The 21,626-nt window shown below is 41.8% G+C and overlaps 3 protein-coding genes across 3 annotated transcripts; 1 reads left to right on the forward strand and 2 right to left on the reverse strand.

Moving 5' to 3' along the window:
- Positions 1–952: 952 nt before the first annotated feature.
- On the forward strand, positions 953–4,692 carry LOC307073197 (extracellular calcium-sensing receptor-like; the record flags this gene model as incomplete). Its single annotated transcript, XM_079732898.1, has 8 exons — positions 953–1,336; positions 1,593–1,880; positions 2,240–2,788; positions 2,875–3,096; positions 3,476–3,483; positions 3,579–3,599; positions 3,871–4,162; positions 4,270–4,692. 8 exons carry the CDS (start codon positions 953–955, stop codon positions 4,690–4,692), a joined length of 2,187 nt encoding a protein of 728 aa, XP_079589024.1.
- Positions 4,693–5,444: 752 nt separating this feature from the next.
- On the reverse strand, positions 5,445–9,771 carry LOC307073199 (extracellular calcium-sensing receptor-like; the record flags this gene model as incomplete). Its single annotated transcript, XM_079732902.1, has 9 exons — positions 5,445–5,867; positions 5,970–6,267; positions 6,424–6,442; positions 6,533–6,656; positions 7,058–7,279; positions 7,424–7,972; positions 8,153–8,440; positions 8,722–9,097; positions 9,764–9,771. 9 exons carry the CDS (start codon positions 9,769–9,771, stop codon positions 5,445–5,447), a joined length of 2,307 nt encoding a protein of 768 aa, XP_079589028.1.
- A 1,549-nt stretch (positions 9,772–11,320) lies between these two features.
- LOC307073200 (extracellular calcium-sensing receptor-like) lies at positions 11,321–15,525 on the reverse strand (the record flags this gene model as incomplete). The annotated part of the gene is made up of 7 exons (XM_079732903.1): positions 11,321–11,743; positions 11,853–12,143; positions 12,436–12,543; positions 12,926–13,147; positions 13,237–13,785; positions 14,614–14,901; positions 15,184–15,525. 7 exons carry the CDS (start codon positions 15,523–15,525, stop codon positions 11,321–11,323), a joined length of 2,223 nt encoding a protein of 740 aa, XP_079589029.1.
- Positions 15,526–21,626: the final 6,101 nt, after the last annotated feature.

The raw sequence follows: 21,626 nt of genomic DNA on the forward strand, positions 1-21,626 counted from the left end.
TCAAACACTAATTCCATCTGGAAAGGGTGAGCAACAGCCTTTGAAACTGTAACTAACCTTTATTGAACCCCAAAATATATTACTTTGCAAAAGTATTACATTGTTTTTAAAGTTTTTATTAAATAATCAATATTTATTATTTTATCAGAAACAGTTTCCTTTTTTGGTCACCCATACTTTATATGTGGGTGACAAAAATGGTTATGGGTAATAATTAAATAAATAAGAGACTCTTAAGTAACATGGTGCATCTATTTGTTTGTAACTAACTCTGAAGATAACATTTTGTGTGTACAGAATAATTCTAAAACAATAATCAGAAATATATGTTTAAAAAAATATTTGTGAAAACGCACACAAATAAGGGCTCTAATCATAATAAGAATAACATCAATCGGTAAAACCTAATTTAATGCAGCGTTGAATAAAGAATAACAAAAATACAGAGGTGGTTAAAAAAAATACACAATGTCAGAAATGGGCGGTCCCCTGTCAATATTCACAAGCCACAAGTATATAAATACTCAAGCCCCCACCCAAGCCAGGTAGTCTCTAGAATAAACTATATGTTTAAATCTATGCCAGACTAAAGTTATATTTATAAATATTTTGCATCAGTGATGGCTCCCATTGCTGCCAATTTTATTCTTGTAATGTTTCTATTGAAGAACCTCAATGTAAGTTCAGGTGCCCTCCTCACAGACTGTGCTTTCATCGGAGAAGAAGAGACAAACAGTTTTTACGAAGACGGAGATGTGGTGTTAGGGGGCGTCTTTCCTCTGCACTACACCCGTGTGTCTTCTCTTCCAACGTACACATCCAAACCAGAACCTGGCTCATACAAGTAGTAAGGCAACATTTTGAACATCTAAAATTTGTGTTTTCCTATGCATTTACAGTATAATTTGTTTTATTTGTCGAGTGGGCATCTGAATAACTAAGAATTAACTAAATGTTTAGTTTCAGTGCCCGGGCCCTGCGTTGGATGCAGACCATGACTTTTGCTATCAGGGAGATCAACCAGCGCAGTGACTTGCTGCCTGCGCTGAGGCTGGGGTTCCACATCAGAGACAGCTGCAACGAGGTCCCCGTGTCTCTGAAGGCCTCCCTGCTTCTGGTGAATGGACAGCCGGGCCCCCCAGCCATCAGGAATGGGAGTCTGGAGGCAGTCGGGGAGCATTCGGGCATGGGTGATCTGATCAGTTTAGGCTCCAGGTCTCCAGTGTTAGGTTGTGGAGATGTCACCAGGTCCCCCTCTCCTGTTATCATAGGAGATGCATCCTCTGGTGTGTCGATGGCTCTGCTCAGAAGTCTGGGCCCCTTTCAGATCCCCCTGGTGAGACTTTATGAACGATGTTCTTTAAGTCCTTTAAGTTTTACTTTATTACTTTTTATTTCACCAGCTATACCAGATAAATATATGTATTTTTAACTATCTCCATATTTATTTCCAAAAGATGTAGGTTTTACATATTGTACAAAACATTAACATGCAACTAAAAAAATATGAAATATGGTCAAATACTAATTTAAAGGCTAGTAAATTTCCGAAACCTTTTATGGAGAAATAATCCCGTTTGTCCCTCCACTAGGTGAGCTACTTTGCCTCCTGCAGCTGTCTGAGCGAGCAGACAGAGTTTCCCATGTTCATGCGCACCATGCCCAGCGATGCCTTCCAGGTCAGAGCCCTGGCCCGCTTGGTCAGCCACTTCGGCTGGACCTGGGTGGGAGTCATTGGCCTGGAGTCTGACTATGCACGCTTTGCCGTACAGCTCTTTCTCCAGGAGTCATCCCTGTATGGTGTGTGTGCTGCCTATGTTCATCTCTATCCTGTGGTTCTGAGTCAGCAGCCTCTGGATGAGCTCCTGGATATCATTCAGGTAGATGTGGGATCGATAGGATAACTGATTAAAGATTTTAATATATTTGAATTCAGGGTAAAATAAAATACAAATAAAACCTTCATTTAACACTTGATTAAAGATTTGGGATAATGAAATTTAAATGGAAGTGTCCCAATAATATTTTGGTTGATTCGATTACTCAATGGAACAAGTCTGGTATTTTTAAGTCATTTATTTTCTAATCTATTTTAGCAAGTAATTTGAGGAACTCTAAATAAAATATCCTCTTCTGGACTCCAAGTTTGTCTTGAATTCTTCTTTGGGCTACTCTTCTAATGCTTCTCTTTGGCCATAGTATCTCATAATTACTGACTTTGTATTTATTCTATTAACAGGGGTCATCTTCAAAGGTCATAATTAACTTCTGCAGTGAGTCAGAAGTGCAAAGCATCATGAGAGCCATTCGACAGCGGAACATCACAGGCATCCAGTGGATCGCGGGCGAGGCCTGGGCCACAGCCAAGTCACTCTGGGATGAGTTTGGCGACCTCTTGAGCGGCACCTTGGGCTTCGGTATTCGCAGAGCCGAGGAAATTCCGGGGTTGAAGCAGCATCTGTCGAGGCTTCGACCGTCCAACATCCAAGACTCGGCTTTCCTCACCGAGCTCTGGGAGGAGACACTCAACTGCAGACTGAACGGCTCTGTTAACACACATTCTCACATGGTCAACCATCTGGATCGAAAGCCTTGCAGTGGCATGGAGGATTTAAACGACGTGTACTCTGCCTTCTCAGATGTGAGCCAGCTCAGGGTGTCGTATAACGTGTACAAGGCTGTGTATTTGGTGGCCCATGCACTGCAGAGAATGAGTGACTGTGAGGCGGGGCAGGGGCCCTTTGTGAACGGCACCTGTGGAAACCCTCAAAGTCTAGAGCCGTGGCAGGTGTGTTGACACCAACTTTCATTGATTTGTATTCGTAGCTGTTGTCAATAAATAATAAAATTTATATTTGTCATCCCTCCCTTTAGCTGTTCCACTACATGAAGAATACTCAGTTCTCCATATTGGGTGAAAACGTGGACTTTGATCGTAACGGTGACCCCATCGCTTCGTATGACCTCATGAACTGGCGAAGGGAGCAGGATGGCTCTCTGCGTCTGCTGAAGGTGGGGTTTTACGACGCCTCCCTGTCTCCAGAGCTCAGCCTGGTGGTGAATGAATCGGCCATTCAGTGGCCTGTTGGGCAACAGGTGTGTTCTCGTCAAATTCCCCCCAGGCCCCCTCTTCCTCTCAGACTGTTCTGTGTACATTTAATAAATGCATTAGGCAATCTGCTGATTTTGATTTTAAAGCTTTTGGATGTTTTATTTGTCCACCTTCAACGATCGTTTCAAGAGTCTGCAAAAATCAAAAATGAAGTCAATAATAAAGATTTGTTTTCTTTATATATAATGCATCATGTTTTTTTCAAAAAACTGCCTGCATCATCACAGCAATTCTCTTAAACCTTGATAGCATCAAATAAATGCTAATGTAGATTCAAGTGGTACATTTACAGCCACCAAACAAAAAGAAATCAGGTGTATCCAGCCCAGGTCCCTCTCTGTGTGGCCTTGTTTTGCCTCTCAGGCGGTCCGGTCTGTGTGCAGTGAGAGTTGCCCACCAGGGAAGCGTGTAGCCAGGAGGAAGGGGAAGCCTATCTGCTGTTTTGACTGTGTCACCTGTGCTGAAGGGGAGGTCAGCAACAACACCGGTGGGTTATGTTCTGTGAGATCAATCTCTAACTTTCATGTTTTTTTCTGTTTATTAGAATGAGTTATTGTCCTTCTCTCTCTACTACCAGATTCTTTGGACTGCACACGGTGCCCAGATGACATGTGGCCTAACAACATGAGAAACCTTTGCCTCCCAAAGAATGTTGAGTTCTTGTCTTACAAGGAGCCGATGGGTATTGTTCTATGTACTGGATCGGTTCTTGGAGCGTGCTCCTCTCTCCTTGTTCTGGCTATGTTCTATAAACACAGGGTCACACCCGTTGTCCGGGCAAACAACATGGAACTGAGCTTTTTCCTTCTGCTATTCCTTGCCACCTGTTTCCTCATTGGGCTTTTGTTCATCGGTGAGCCCTCTGATTGGCTGTGCCGTATTCGGTACCCGGCGTTCGGCATCAGCTTTGCTCTCTGCATCTCCTGCCTCCTGGCTAAGACAGTAGTGGTTCTAATGGCTTTCAGGGCCACACTGCCAGGAAGTGGTGTTATGAAGTGGTTCGGATCCAATCAGCAAAGAGCAAGTGTGATTCTTTGCACGCTGCTCCAGGTAAAAATAGCATTCAGTGGTATTCCAACAACAAATAAATAAATCAATAAATGAAATGGCCTAGCTCAAAAGTAACAATGACACTGTCCCATCTTTCCATTATTCAGGGCTTGATCTGTATTATCTGGCTGCTCACCTACCCACCTTTCACCAATAGCAACACTGGCTACCTCAGGAACACCATCATTATCGAGTGTGCTACCGGCTCGGAGGTCGGCTTCTGGTGTGTTCTCAGCTACATCGGCCTGCTAGCATGCCTGTGCTTCTTCATGGCGTTTTTGGCCCGTGAGTTGCCTGACAATTTCAATGAAGCTAAATTCATTACGTTCAGCATGCTCATTTTCTTTGCGGTGTGGATCACTTTCATTCCCGTCTACGTGAGCACCGCCGGTAAATACACCGTGGCTGTGCACATTTTTGCGATTCTGGCTTCTGCATATGGTCTTCTGTTTTGTATTTTTGCTCCAAAGTGCTACATTATCATTTTCAAGCCAGCAAAAAACAGCAAGAAAAATATGATGCGTAAATGACTACATAAACATAAGGATGTGTATATTTTCCAATGAATAAAAAAATAGATGATACATTGCCAATCTTTGATGTCTCATCCGGCTTTTGTATGTCTTCAGTTCTGTAGACTTTATTTATTATTTATATTATATAGAAATGATACCATTTAGATACTTAATAACTCATATAGTCATAATGCTGCCTCATTATGTACACCTAATGTGAATTGTGTGAGTTAAAACTCACTTCCTTTGATATGCATGTCGCCCTCTGCAGGTGTATGCTATGTATGCTTCCAGATTTTGCCAAACTTTTTATTTTACAGAACAGCTGCGGTACACATTGGACAAAACTTGACGAGATCCACAAATTTATGCTAATTTACTCGTTGATTGTTTTATTGATTGTGATATAGGAATGCATGGAATCAAAGTGTTTTTTTGGGCCATTTATTAGTATGGGCTTGTGATTAAATAAACCACTGCTGTATAATGCTAAGCATCAGCCACAATAGCAAATAATATTAGAGGAATATGTGAAGATATTTTTTTCCATGAGTTCACACATTCATTAAGTCTTAAGTACCCTGTGAGACATAATGAATTAATTAGTATTTAAAGGTTACATTTTTTATTAATTATCAATATATTACAAAGTATGAAGAACGTTTTAATGCAAGACCCATACAAAGACTGGTTGGACGGAAAAATTGGCAAAGTATCATCTATTTTTCTATTTATTTTAAAATACACGCATCCTCATATTTATGTCCTCATTTACGCATCATATTTTTCTTGCTGTTTTTTGCTGGCTTGAAAATGATAATGTAGCACTTTGGAACAAAAATCCAAAACAGAAGACCATAAGCAGAAGCCAGAATCGCAAAAATGTGCACAGCCACGGTGTATTTACCGGCGGTGCTCACGTAGACGGGAATGAAAGTGATCCACACCGCAAAGAAAATGAGCATGCTGAACGTAATGAATTTAGCTTCATTAAAATTGTCAGGCAATTCACGGGCCAAAAACGCCATGAAGAAGCACAGGCATGCTAGCAGGCCGATATAGCCGAGAACACACCAGAAGCCGACCTCCGAGCCGGTAGCACACTCGATAATGATGGTGTTCCTGAGGTAGCCTGTGTTGCTATTGGTGAAAGGTGGGTAGGTGAGCAGCCAGATAATACAGATCAAGCCCTGAATAGTGGACAGACGGGACAGTGTCATTGTTACTGTTGAACTTGGCTATTTCATCTTTTGATTCATTTACATTCAATTTTAATTTAGCGCTATTTTTACCTGGACCACCGTAAACAAAAGCACACTTGCTCTTTGCTGATTTGGTCCGAACCACTTCATAACACCACTTCCTGGCAGTGTGGCCCTGAAAGCCATGAGGACCACTAATGTCTTAGCCAGGAGGCAGGAGATGCATAGGGCAAAGCTGATGCCGAACGCCGGGTACCGAATTCGGCACAGCCAATCAGAGGGCTCACCGATAAACAAAAGCCCAATGAGAAAACAGGTGGCCAGGAATAGCAGAAGGAAGAAGCTCAGTTCCATGTTGTTTGCCCGGACAACAGGCGTGGCCCTGTGTCTATAGAACATAGCCAGAACAAGGAGAGAGGAACACGCTCCAAGAACCGATCCAGCACATAGAACCATACCCAATGGCTCATTGTAAGACAAGAACTCAACATTCTTTGGGAGGCAAAGGTTTCTCATGTCGTTAGGCCACATGTCGTCTGGGCACCGTGTGCAGTCCAACGAATCTGGTAGCAGAGAGACAAGGGCAATAACTCATTCTAATAAACAGAAAAAAACATGAAAGTGAGAGAATAATCTTACAGAACATAACCCACCGGTGTTGTTGCTGACCTCCCCTTCAGCACAGGTGACACAGTCAAAACAGCAGACAGGCTTCCCCTTCCTCCTGGCTACACGCTTCCCTGGTGGGCAGCTCTCACTGCACACAGACCGGACCGCCTGAGAGGCAAAACAAAGCCGCTCAGAGAGGGACCTGGACTGGAGAACCCTAGTCTCTTTTTGTTTGGTGGCTGGCAAGTGTACCACTTACATTTAAATTAAACCTAGCTCGTTAGAAAAGCCCTCATTATGATGAGGGTACAGGCTAAACAATTGCTGCCATGGTGGAGACAGTTTGGTGAAAAAAAAACAAGATACTTTATATTTAAGGAAACCAAATCTTTATTAGTGACTTCATTTTTTATTTTTTTAGGCTCGTGAAATGATCGTTGAAGGTGGACAAATATAAGATCCAATAGATGTAAAACCAACATCAGCAGATTGCATAATGCATTTATTAAATGTACACAGAACAGTCTGAGAGGAAGAGGGGGCCTGGGGGGAATTTGACGAGAACACACCTGTTGCCCAACAGGCCACTGAATGGCCGATTCATTCACCACCAGGCTGAGCTCTGGAGACAGGGAGGCGTCGTAAAACCCCACCTTCAGCAGCCGAAGAGAGCCATCCTGCTCCCTTCGCCAGTTCATGAGGTCATACGAAGCGATGGGGTCACCGTTACGATCAAAGTCCACTTTTTCACCCAATATGGAGAACTTAGTATTCTTCATGTAGTGGAACAGCTAAAGGGAGGGAGGAACAATATTTAATTTTATATTAAAAAATATTGATTAATGTATGTATTTGATTATTCAAATACAAAGTAAAATCGCAACAACTACGTTTACAAATCATATCAATGAAAGTTGATATGAAAGTTGACACACCTGCCACGGCTCTAGACTTTGAGGGTTTCCACAGGTGCCGTTCACAAAGGGCCCCTGCCCCGCCTCACAGTCACTCATTTTCTGCAGTGCATGGGCCACCAAATACACAGCCTTGTACACGTTATACGATACCCTGAGCTGGCTCACATCTGAGAAGGCAGAGTACACGTCGTTTAAATCCTCCATGCCACTGCAAGGCTTTCGATCCAGATGGTTGACCATGTGAGAATGTGTGTTAACAGAGCCGTTCAGTCTGCAGTTGAGTGTCTCCTCCCAGAGCTCGGTGAGGAAAGCCGAGTCTTGGATGTTGGACGGTCGAAGCCTGGACAGATGCTGCTTCAACCCCGGAATTTCCTCGGCTCTGCGAATACCGAAGCCCAAGGTGCCGCTCAAGAGGTCGCCAAACTCATCCCAGAGTGACTTGGCTGTGGCCCAGGCCTCACTCGCGATCCACTGGATGCCTGTGATGTTCCGCTGTCGAACGACTCTCAGGATGCTTTGCACTTCTGACTCACCGCAGAAATTAAGGATGATCTTTGAAGATGACCCCTGTTAAAACAATGAATTAATACGTCGGGCCAAATTATGTCAAAAGAATAGCATGAGAAGTATTTGACTCAAACTTAAACTCCAAAAAGGACATTTTATTTGGTGTTGTTCAAATGTTTTGCTCAAATTGAATACCAAATAACAAAAATGCATCAGTTGCACTATCGATCCTACATCTACCTGAATGATATCCAGGAGCTCATCCAGAGGCTGCTGACTCAGAACCACGGGATAGTGGTGAACATAGGCAGCACACACACCGTAGAGTGACGACTCCTGGAGAAAGAGCTGTACGGCAAAGCGTGCATAGTCAGACTCCTGGCCGATGACCCCCACCCAGGTCCAGCCGAAGTGGCTGACCAAGCGGGCCAGGGCTCTGACCTGGAAGGCATCGCTGGGCATGGTGCGCATGAACATGGGAAACTCTGTCTGCTCACTCAGACAGCTGCAGGATGCAAAGTAGCTCACCTATTGGAGGGACAAACAGGGGGTAACTTCTCCATCAAAAGTTTTCCTGTCTTATTAAAAATCATGAATCTCTTTGTATATCTTATATTTTGAAATGTGCATTTTAAATCAAATTTGAGATATTTGACCATATTATCGAATTTCGGCGCCTCAATGTTTTGCACAACATATGCATACAAAACTATTGTACAAATTAATTTACATAGCATGATATTAATATGATAAATACGAAAAGTTATGTGACAAATATGAGTAAAGGAACATAGTTCATAAAGTCTCACCAGGGGGATCTGAAAGGGGCCCAGACTTCTAAGCAGAGCCATCGACACACCAGAGGATGCATCTCCTATGATAACAGGAGACGTGGACCTGGTGACATCTCCACAATTTAACACTGGAGACCTGGAGCCTAAACTGATCAGGTCACCCTTGCCAGAAAGCTCCCCGACTGCCTCCAGACTCCCATTCCTGATGTCTGGGGGGCCCGGCTGTCCGTTCACCAGAAGCAGGGAGGCCTTCAGAGACACGGGGACGTCGTCGCAGCTGTCTCTGATGTGGAACCCCAGCCTCAGCGCAGGCAGCAAGTCACTGCGCTGATTGATCTCCCTGATAGCAAAAGTCATGGTCTGCATCCAACGCAGGGCACGTGCACTGAAACTAATGATTTTGTTAATGTTAATAAGATGTACACTTGACAAGTAAAACATATAAACATGCATACGAAAACACTGATGTTAGATGCTCTGAATGTTTACTTACTACTTGTGGGAACCAGGTTCTGGTTTGGATGTGTACGTTGGAAGAGAAGACACACGGGTGTAGTGTAGAGGAAAGACGCCCCCTAACACCACATCTCCGTTTTCGTAAAAACTGTTTGATTCTTCTTCTCCGATGAAAGCACAGTCTGTGAAGAGCGCAGCTGAACTTACATTGAGGTCGTTCAAGAGGAAAATGACTGATAGAAGAAGAATCTTGGCAGCAATGGGAACCATTACTACTGCTTGATATTCATAAATATTACTATAGTCTTAAAATAAATTTAAAATATGTTTTATTCAAGAGACAACTTGGCTTCTACATGAGTACAATGTAAATGGCAATTATATTTCAAGTATTCATTTATATACTTCTGACTTGTGAATATAAACATTTTAGAACCGCCCAGTTATGACAATGTGGGTTGTTGTTTTTTTATACAGAAAAATACCCTTTTTTATTCTTCTTCAATCAAAGCTTCATTAAATAACATCTTTCCAATTGATGGTCATCAAAAATGAATATACATGAAATATGATTTGAAATGAAATATTAAAGACCACCTACAGTGACATGGTGTAAATATATGTCTGTAACTTATTCTGAATAAACAAATAAAAATATGTATTAATATACATTTTCTTTGTTGCTGTCCACGGAAGAGGATTAGGGCCACATGTGATTATTTTTGACTTTTTTCTCAGAATTCTGACTGTAATCTCAGACTTCAGCGTTTAAAGTCAGAAGAATGGGGAAATGACCTGTAAGGGTCCAAGGTCAGTGAGGCACTTAGCCACATACAGGATTGGAACCGCACGCTGACCAACAGAAGACAGAAGAGGATGAGGATTAGTGACACATGCATTTTTTTTCGCCAGAATTGGAGGATTCTGACTTTAATCTCAAAGTTCTGACTTTTAACTCAGAACTCAAAAAAAAGAATCACATGTGGCCCTAATCCTCTGTCGTAGGTGTCAAAGAAAGAAAGCAATTCTGATAAAAGACAAACAAATATATATTGTTTTTTTTATTAGAAAATGTTTTGCCATGTAATTTTTTTTTGGCTTTAATAAAGATTTTTTTGGTTTTCAAATGTTTTTGCTTGAACATTTCAAGACATATTTTGTGTTGGATGAATGATATCATCCCTGATGATATAATCCAGACAGCACAGAATAATAACATACCAATATTTTTTTAAGATTTGTCATGGTACTTTACCGATGTCAAGTTGGCCAAATTCTGAGGTCAGACTTGCGTGCTTTTTCATTGAAAACACACAATCATTATTTCAGATTTTTTGTTTGATTGTGAAAGATTGTGATTCTTAGTTGAATCATTGGATATGTGGCTGTGCATATTTTTGCAATTCTGGCTTCGCATATGGTCTTCTCTTTTGTATTTTTGCTCCAAAGTGCTACATTATCATTTTAAAGCCAGCAAAAAACAGCAACAAAAATATGATGAGTAATATAGTACATGAACATAAGGATGTGTATATTTTCCAATAAATAAATAAATAGATGATACTTTGCCAATCTTTGACGTATTTCTGTCTTTTGTATGTCTTGCATAAAAAAAGTTCTGTAGACTTTATATCATATTTATATTAAATAGAAATGGTACCATTTAGATACTTAATGACTTACACAGTCATAATACTGCAAAATATGTACACCTAATGTGAATTGTTGTCTGCGATTGACAACTCACTTACTTTGATATGCATGTCGCCATTTGCAGGTAAATTATATGTACGCATCCAGATTTTGCAGAACTTTTTATTTTACGGAGCAGCTGCTGTACACATTTGATAAAAAAAAAGTAACGAGATCCACAATTTTTCATTTATTCACCTTAAATTAAATCAACAGCGACTGTATAATTGTAAGCATCACGACACTATAGCAAATTATCGCAGAGGAATATGTGAAAAAATAAAGATTCTATGCGGTCACACAATCCTTATGTCTCACATAATTAATAAAAAATATAAAGACAATGTAAAGTATGCCAAAGTTTTTAATGCAATGTCAATACAAAGACAGATTTGACAAAAACATTGGCAAAGTATCATCTACTTATGTATTTATTATAAATATCTGTATCTTTATGTTTATTTCCTCATTTACGCATCATATTTTTCTTACTGTTTTTTGCTGGCTTTAAAATGATTATGTAGCACTTTGGAGCAAAAATACAAAACAGAAGACCATAAGCAGATGCCAGAATCGCAAAAATGTGCACAGCCACGGTGTATTTACCGGCTGTGCTCACATAGACGGGAATGAAAGTGATCCACACCGCAAAGAAAATGAGCATGCTGAACGTAATGAATTTTGCTTCATTGAAATTGTCAGGCAACTCACGGGCCAAAAACGCCATGAAGAAGCACAAGCATGCTAGCAGGCCGATGTAGCCCAGAACACACCAGAAGCCGACCTCCGAGCCGGTAGCACACTCGATAATGATGGTGTTCCTGAGGTAGCCTGTGTTGCTATTGGTGAAAGGTGGGTAGGTGAGCAGCCAGATAAGACAGATGGAGCCCTGAATAGTAGAAAGATGGGACAGTGTCATTGTTTCTGTTGAACTAGTGTATTTTATTTATTGATTCGTTTACATTTGTTGTTTGATTACCACTGAACACTATTATTACCTGGACCACCGTGCACAAAAGCACACTTGCTCTTTGCTGATTGGGTCCGAACCACTTCATAACACCACTTCCTGGCAGTGTGGCCCTGAAAGCCATGAGGACCACTAATGTCTTAGCCAGGAGGCAGGAGATGCATAGAGCAAAGCTGATGCCGAATGCTGGGTACCGCACACGGCACAGCCAATCAGAGGGCTCACCGATGAACAAAAGCCCAATGAGGAAACAGGTGGCCAGGAATTGCAGAAGGAAAAAGCTCAGTTCCATGTTATTTGCCCGGACAACGGGTGTGTCCTTGTGTTTATAGAACAAAGCCAGAACAAGGAGAGAGGAACACGCTCCAAGGACCGATCCAGTGCATAGAACCATACCCATTGGCTCATTGTAAGACAAGAACTCAACATTCTTTGGGAGGCAAAGGTTTCTCATGTTGTTAGGCCACATGTGGTCTGGGCACCGTGTGCAGTCCAAAGAATCTGGTAGTAGAGAGAGAGAAGGGCAATAATTCATTCTAATAAACAGAAAGAAAAAAGTGAAAGTGAGAGATGGATCTCACAGAACCTAACCCACCGGTGTTGTTGCTGACCTCCCCTTCAGCACAGGTGACACAGTCAAAACAGCAGACAGGCTTCCCCTTCCTCCTGGCTACACGCTTCCCTGGTGGGCAGCTCTCACTGCACACAGACCGGACCACCTGAGAGGCAAAACAACGCCACTCAGAAAGGGACCTGGCTGGATACACCTAGTTTCTTTTTGTTTGGTGGCTGGCAAGTGTACCACTTGAATTTAAATTAAACCTAGCTCGTTAGAAAAGGCATTATGATGAACAATTGCTGCAGTGGTGCCGACAGTTTGGTGAAAAAAACATGATACATTATATTTAAGGAAAACAAATCTTTATTATTGTCTTTTTTTTTGATTTTTGCAGACTCGTGAAATGATCGTTGAAGTTGAAATAATAAAATATCCAATAGATATAAAACCAACATCAGCAGATTGCATAATGCATTTAATAAATGAACACAGAACAGTCTGAGAGGAAGAGGGGGCCTGGGGGGAATTTGACGAGAACACACCTGTTGCCCAACAGGCCACTGAATGGCCGATTCATTCACCACCAGGCTGAGCTCTGGAGACAGGGAGGCGTCGTAAAACCCCACCTTCAGCAGACGCAGAGAGCCATCCTGCTCCCTTCGCCAGTTCATGAGGTCATACGAAGCGATGGGGTCACCGTTACGATCAAAGTCCACTTTTTCCCCCAATATGGAGAACTTAGTATTCTTCATGTAGTGGAACAGCTAAAGGGAGGGAGGAACAATATTTAATTTAATATTAAAAAATATTGATTAAAATCCTATCATATCAATGGAAGCAGGTGTCAACACACCTGCCACGGCTCTAGACTTTGAGGGTTTCCACAGGAGCCGTTCACAAAGGGCCCCTGCCCCGCCTCACAGTCACTCATTCTCTGCAGTGCATGGGCCACCAAATACACAGCCTTGTACACGTTATACGACACCCTGAGCTGGCTCACATCTGAGAAGGCAGAGTACACGTCGTTTAAATCCTCCATGCCACTGCAAGGCTTTCGATCCAGATGGTTGACCATGTGAGAATGTGTGTTAACAGAGCCGTTCAGTTTGCAGTTGAGTGTCTCCTCCCAGAGCTCAGTGAGGAAAGCCGAGTCTTGGATGTTGGACGGTCGAAGCCTCGACAGATGCTGCTTCAACCCCGGAATTACCTCGGCTCTGCGAATACCGAAGCCCAAGGTGCCGCTCAAGAAGTCGCCAAACTCCCCCCAGAGTGACTTGGATGTGGCCCAGGCCTCACTCGCGATCCACTGGATGCCTGTGATGTTCCGCTGTCGAATGGCTCTCATGATGCTTTGCACTTCTGACTCACTGCAGACGTTAAGGATGACCTTAGAAGATGACCCCTGATAACACAATAAATATATAAGTCTGGCAAAATTGTAGCAAAAGAGTAGAATGAGAAGTATTTGACACAAACTGGAAGCCCAAAAAGGACATTTTATTTAGTGTTGTTCAAATGTCTTGCTTAAAATGAAAACAAAATAATGAAACGGAATAACTTTTAATCAGTTGCCCTATCCACAAGGACGGATTGACATGACCACGGTCACTGCACACAAACCAGCCATGGACCCTAACCAACACGCAAATACACGCACTAGCACACCAAATTTGGTCGAATATTATAACTCATGCAATCAACAATCACACACATTATAATGCAGCCCGGAGCCAGGAGAGAGAGAGAGAGAGAGAGAGAGAGAGAGAGAGAGAGAGAGAGAGAGAGAGAGATATTATCTAACCCTCCGGCTGCGGGCATGCATAGTTCCAGCCGCTCATCTTAACGGCAGAACATGGAATCTGTCAGGTTAATATCATGACTTTAAAAGCACCTAATGACTTCCTTTAACAAATTAACGAGTTAAAAAATGGACGGTATTTGTTGTACCAGGGCAGTATCTTTAGTGTATTTTTCTTTCTTTCGTTTATTCTACGCAGACCCGCTTAGCACACGTTTCTCCATTTTCACTGTGAAATTGAAATTGACGTTGACAAAGCAACGGCATTGACGTCACGTCACGTTATTTATTTTTTTAAATGTAATTTTTTTTTAATAAAAACATAAGATATATATATATATATCAAGGGCCCACACCATTGGCCAGGGCCCAGGACATGTGCCAACTCTGCCCATGCTGTAATCCGTCATTGCCTACCGATCCTACATCTACCTGAATGATATCCAGGAGCTCATCCAGAGGCTGCTGACTCAGAACCACAGGGTAGTGGTGAACATAGGCAGCACACACACCATACAGGGACGACTCCTGGAGAAAGAGCTGTACGGCAAAGCGTGCATAGTCAGACTCCTCGCCAATGACTCCCACCCAGGTCCAGCCGAAGTGGCTGACCAAGCGGGCCAGGGCTCTGACCTGGAAGGCATCGCTGGGCATGGTGCGCATGAACATGGGAAACTCTGTCTGCTCGCTCAGACAGCTGCAGGAGGCAAAGTAGCTCACCTATTGGAGGGACAAACAGGGGGTAACTTCTCCATCAAAGGTTTTCCTGTCTTATTGAAAATCATGAATCTCTTTGTGTGTCTTAAATTTTGAAATGTACATTTTAAATCCAAATCTGAGATATTTGACCATATTATCGAATTTCGGCGCCTCTATGTTTTGCACAACATATGCATACAAAACTATTGTACAAATTAATTTACATAGCATGATATTAATATGATAAATACGAAAAGTTATGTGACAAATATGAGTAAAGGAACATAGTTTATAAAGTCTCACCAGGGGGATCTGAAAGGGGCCCAGACTTCTAAGCAGAGCCATCGACACACCAGAGGATGCATCTCCTATGATAACAGGAGAGGGGGACCTGGTGACATTGGCACAACCTAACACTGGAGACCTGGAGCCTAAACTGATCAGATCACCCTTGCAAGAAAGCTCCCCGACTGCCTCCAGACTCCCATTCCTGATGGCTGGGGGGCCCGGCTGTCCGTTCACCAGAAGCAGGGAGGCCTTCAGAGACACGTGGACTTCGTCGCAGCTGTCTCTGATGTGGAACCCCAGCCTCAGCGCAGGCAGCAAGTCACTGCGCTGATTGATCTCCCTGATAGCAAAAGTCATGGTCTGCATCCAACGCAGGGCACGTGCACTGAAACTAAAGATTTTGTGAATGGTAATTAGATGCACACTCGACAAGTAAAACAAAGAAAAACACTGATGTTGGATGCTCAAAATGTTGACTTACAACTTGTGGGAACCAGGTTCTGGTTTGGATGTGTACGTTGGAAGAGAAGACACACGGGTGTTGTGCAGAGGAAAGACGCCCCCTAACACCACATCTCCGTCTTCGTAAAAACTGTTTGTCTCTTCTTCTCCTATGAAAGCACAGTCTGTGAGGAGGGCAGCTGAACTTACATTGAGGTCTTTCAAGAAGAAAATGACTGATAGAAGAAGAATCTTGGCAGCAATTAGAGCCATCACTGCTGCTTGATATTTATAAATATTAATATATTCTTGTATATATTTAATCATGCGTTTTATTCAAGAGACTTCTTGGCTTCTACCTGAGCACAATTTAAATGGCAATAATATTTTAAGTATTAATTTATATACTTCTGACATGTGACTATAAACATTAGAGAACCGCCCAGTTATGACAATGTGTTTTTTTTTTCATACAGAAAAATACCCTTTTCTTCTTCAATCAAAGCTTAATTAAATAACATCTTTCCAATGGATAGTCTTCAAAAAATGAAATAAGATAAATATATATATTTTCATTATCACACTTTCATAAATATTTCCTAATTATGATCATTCTGTGTTTTCTTACATGAAATATGATTTCAAATAAATTATTCAAGAGCACCTAGAGTGACATTGTGTAAATATTTGTTCTGAGTTTTAAGTCAGAAGAATAGGAATATTACTTGTAAGGAACCAAGGTCAGTGAGTCACTTTGCGACATACAGGACTGGAACCAGATGCTGATCAACAGAAGATAAAAGAGGAAGAGGATTAGGGCCACATGCAATACATTTTTCTGAATTCTGAATTTTAGTTTCAGAATTCTGACTTTAAACTCAAGAAAAAAATCACATGTCACCCTAATCCTTTTTCATAGTTGTCAAAGAAAGAAAGCGATTCTAATAAAAAATAATATATATATTGTTTATTTTATTAAAAAATGTTTTGCCAAGTAATTTTTTTTGCTGCAATAAAAATTAGCTTTGTTTTCAAATGTTGTTGCTTGAACATTCTTAAGAAGGAATTTGTGTTGGATGAATGACAGGAAGTTGATCCGGTAAGGTTCAGCTTGCCAAAGCTTGAACCAGGGTATCTTGCGGTCCACTGCTTGTTTCCATATTGTCCATGCGCCTTGAACTACCAAGCCCTGGCCGACCAGCACGCTGCGACGCAAGCGTGAAGACTGCTTCCTGCGACCTCAACTTCCTGCCAGTCCTGACTACAATGCCAGCCTGGGAGACTTTCGGGTCACTGGATTCCCTGTACTACAGCACCTCTCTTGCACGGGTAACCATTCACTACTCATTAAGGCTGCTAATGGGGAGCTTCAATTTGTTGTTCTGAACTTACAAAGCAATGCTACTAAGGCTTCGTGGCAGGCCAAGCCATCTACAGAGGTAACGGCCGATCCTCCTCTCAAAGCCCTTTACTGATGCTATTGGGTACTCGTACACAAGCAGGGGGCACAGAATCCTGGGGAGAACAACGTGCCGGTAAATCTAGGCCTTGAATTTACCAGGGAGTCCCGACTTGCCAACTAGCCACGCCTCCAGCTCCCGATTTGTGGCCTTGATGGATGCAGTGTCCTTCAGAATGCAATCAAAGGTCTTTCCAAGGCTCTGATAGGTTTATCGTGACCTATTGAATCTGGGTGGCGTCCAAAGAGAAGCGGAACTTGTCAGCCACTTTCCCTCTCTTGAGCACCAGGGACCTAGATTTTACAGGCTTGAAACACATCAGAGCCCAAGTGATAATCTTCTCCATGCCCGGACTCCAGACTTGTTGAGAGGACCTCTGCACTCAACCTCGGCTGACTTGACCAGCATGTTCATGGCCAAGATCCCGTTCTCCAGCCGATGACACTTGGATGTGACTGTCCCAGAGGTGACTCTCAGCTTGAAACTTTTACCTGGGTAATGGGGCTGATCCCGTGCTGTTTCCACAAGCTTATAGGGAATGGATCCATAAGCATTGGTGAGGTCGAGCCACAGCACTGCAAGGTCTCCTTTCCCTTCTCTTGCCTCTCTGACCAACTGTGTGACCACACCTGTATGTTTGAAGCATCCTGGAACCTTGGGGATTCCCCCTTCTGTACAGAGGTGTCGTTCCTCAGGAGATACTCTGTCAACCGACGAGATAGGATGGCGAAGAATATCTTCCCCTCAACACTGAGCAGCGAGATGGTTCTGAACTGCTCAATGTTCTTAGCGTTCTCCGCATTGGGAATCTTTTCAGAAGGACACCTTCTGCATATCTCCATTGTTGAGCTACCTTTCACTTCAGGGGCTCTGTGATCATTTATTTTAAATCATATATAATGTAATAATTTATTTTATATATCTGTGATAATTTATTTTAAATCATATATCATGTAATAAAACATGGGATAATCATAATAAGGGAATATAATTCAAAGAGTGATTATACAAAATAAATAATGTTTTTATTTTGCATACATTTTTGATGACCAGCAATTGGGAAGATGTAATTTGAAACAAGCTTTGATTGAAGAAGAATAATAAATGCAGAGGGCCTTCTTCTTTATAAAAAAAACAAAACAACCCACATTATCATAACTGGGCAGTTCTCTAATGTTCATATTCACAAGTCAGAGGTATATAAATGAATACTTGGAATATGATTGCCATTTACATCCTGCTTATGTGGAAGCAAAGGAGTCATTTGAATAATCTATATGTTTAAATATATACTAGACTATCATAATCTTTTTGAATATTTAGTAGCAGTGATGGCTCTCATTGCTGCCAAGATTCTTCTTCTATCAGTAATGTTCCTTTTCAATGACCTCAATGTAAGTTCAGCTGCCCTCCTCACAGACTGTGCTTACATCGGAGAAGAAGAGTCAAACAGTTTTTACCAAGATGGAGATGTGGTGTTATGGGGCGTCTTTCCCCTGCACTACACCCATGTGTCTTCTCTTCCACCGTACACATCCAAACCAGAACCTGGCTCATACAAGTTGTAAGGCAACATTTCGAGCATCTAACATTTTCTGTTTTCCTATGCATGTTTATATGTTTTACTTCTCAAGTGTGCATCTAAATAACATTAACAAAATGATTAGCTTCAGTGCACGTGCCCTGCGTTGGATGCAGACCATGACATTTGCTATCAGGGAGATCAATCAGCGCAGTGACTTGCTGCCTGCGCTGAGGCTGGGGTTCCACATCAGAGACAGCTGTAAGGAGGTCCCGTGTCTCTGAAGGCCTCCCTGCTTCTGGTGAACGGACAGCCGGGCCCCCCAGCCATCAGGAATGGGAGTCTGTCAGTAGGGGAGCTTTCTGGCAAGGGTGACCTGATCAGTTTAGGCTCCAGGTCTCCAGTGTTGGGTTGTGCCGATGTCACCAGGTCCCCGTCTCCTGTTATCATAGGAGATGCATCCTCTGGTGTGTCGATGGCTCTGCTTAGAAGTCTGGGCCCCTTTCAGATCCCCCTGGTGAGACTTTATTGAATTATGTTCCCTTATTCGTCATATTTGCCAGATAACTTGTTTTATTTATCACATCAGTATCTTACTATACCAATATATTTGTACACTAGCTTTGTATATATTGTGGAAAAAGTAAAACAGGCAACAGGCAAACTTTTTATGGAGGATTAATCCTCTGTTTTTCCCTCCAATAGGTGAGCTACTTTGCCTCCTGCAGCTGTCTGAGCGAGCAGACAGAGTTTCCCATGTTCATGCGCACGATGCCCAGCGATGCCTTCCAGGTCAGAGCCCTGGCCCGCTTGGTCAGCCACTTCGGCTGGACCTGGGTGGGAGTCTGACTATGCACGCTTTGCCGTACAGCTCTTTCTCCAGGAGTCGTCACTGTATGGCGTGTGTGCTGCCTATGTTCACCACTTTCCGGTAGTTCTGAGTCAGAACCCTCTGGATAAGATCCTGGATATCATTCAGGTAGATGTAGGATCAATAGGATAACAGAATAAAGCTTTAATACGGTTACATTTGTGATGGAATCAAAGACAGTACAACCTGAGTTATTAAGACTCCTCAAATAAACAAGTTATGCCTTATGGCCGTTTGGTAATCAATTTGAACAAAACCTTTGAAAAATAGTATATAAAATGTCCTTTCTGAAGTTCAAGTTTTTGTCAAATACTTCTCGTACTTCTCTTTTGATACTCTGCGGCCAGACTCCTTTAATATATTTTTTATTGTTGTTTTAACAGGGGTCATCTTAAAAGGTCATATTCAACTTCTGCATTGAGACAGAAGTGCAAAGCATCATGAGAGCCATTCGACAGCGGAACATCACAGGCATCCAGTGGATCACGGGCGAGGCCTGGGCCACAGCCAATTCACTCTGGGATGAGTTTAGTGACCTCTTGGGTGGCACCTTGGGCTTCGGTATTCGCAGAGCAGAGGAAATTCCAGGGATGAAGCAACATCTGTCGAGGCTTCGACGGTCCAACATCCAAGACTCGGCGTTCCTCACAGAGTTCTGGGAAGAGTCACTTAACTGCAGACTGAACGGATCTGTTAACACACATTATCACATTAACGACCATCTAGATCAAAAGCCTTGCAGCCTTGTGGCCCATGCACTGCAGAGAATGAGTGACTGTGAGGCGGGGCAGGGGCCCTTTGTGAACGGCTCCTGTGGAAACCCTCAAAGTCTAGAGCCGTGGCAGGTGTGTTGACATCTGCTTCCATTGATATGATTTGCATATGGAGCTGTTGCAATTTTATGTAAAATTTTATTTATCAAATACATACATTATTCATTATTTTTAAATGTTAGAATAAATAAAATCTATATTTGTCATCCCTCCCTTTAGCTGTTCCACTACATGAAGAATACTAAGTTCTCCATATTGGGGGAAAAAGTGACCCTGTTTTTTGCTGGCTTTAAAATGATGATGTAGCACTTTGGAGCAAAAATACAAACAGCAGACCATAAGCAGAGGCAAGAATTGCAAAAATATGCACAGCCACATATTCAGTCATTCAACTAAGAAACACAATGTTTCACTCTCAAACAAAAAATCTGAAATAATTGACAGTGTGTTTTCAACAAACGAACAAGCAAGCAAGTCAGAGCTCACAAATGTGGCCAACTTGACAGCGGTAAAGTACCTCGAAAAATAGTACAAAAATAATGGTATGTAACTAATCTGTGCCGTCTTAATCATATTATCAGGAATGATATCATTCATTCAACACAGATTCTGTCTTAAAAAGGTTCGAGCAAAAATATTTAAAAACAAAACAATTCTTTATTGAAGCCAAAAAGTACTTGGTAAACAAAATTACTTGGTAAAACATTTTCTAATAAAATGAACAATATATATTAGTTTTTATCAGCATTGCATTCTTTCATTGACAACTATGAAAGAGGATTATGGCCACATGTGATAATTTTGAGTTCTGAGTTTAAAGTCAGAACTCTGAGATTGAAGTCATAAATCCTAAAATTCTGGAGAAACAAAAGGTGTGTGGCCCAAATCCTCTTCCGCTTCTATCTTCTGTTGGTCAGTATGTGGTTCCAGTCCTGTATGTAGAAAAGTGACTCACTGACCTTGGTTCATTACAGGTAATCTTCCCATTCTTCTGACTTTAAATTCTGAATTCTGAGATTAAAGTCAGAATTCTGAGATTAAAGTCAGAACTCAAAAGAATTATCACACGAGGCCTTAATCCTCTTCCGTGGACAACCAACATGAATAAAACATATATTTATAAAATCTTTTTTAATAAATTATTCAGAATTAGATATAAAGATACATTTACACCATGTCACTGTAGGTCCTCTATTGTAATCAATTTTAAATCATATATCATATTTATTCATATTTGATGACCATCAATTGGTATGATGTTATTTAATGAAGCTTTGATTGAAGAAGAAAAAAAAAGGGTACTTCTAGGTATAAAAAAAACAAAACAACCCACATTGTCATAACTGGGCGGTTCTATAATGTTTATATTCACAAGTCAGAGGTATATAAAT

This window comes from Pollachius pollachius (assembly GCF_949987615.1).
Source record: "Pollachius pollachius genome assembly, chromosome: 3".
Lineage (NCBI taxonomy): Eukaryota > Metazoa > Chordata > Actinopteri > Gadiformes > Gadidae > Pollachius > Pollachius pollachius.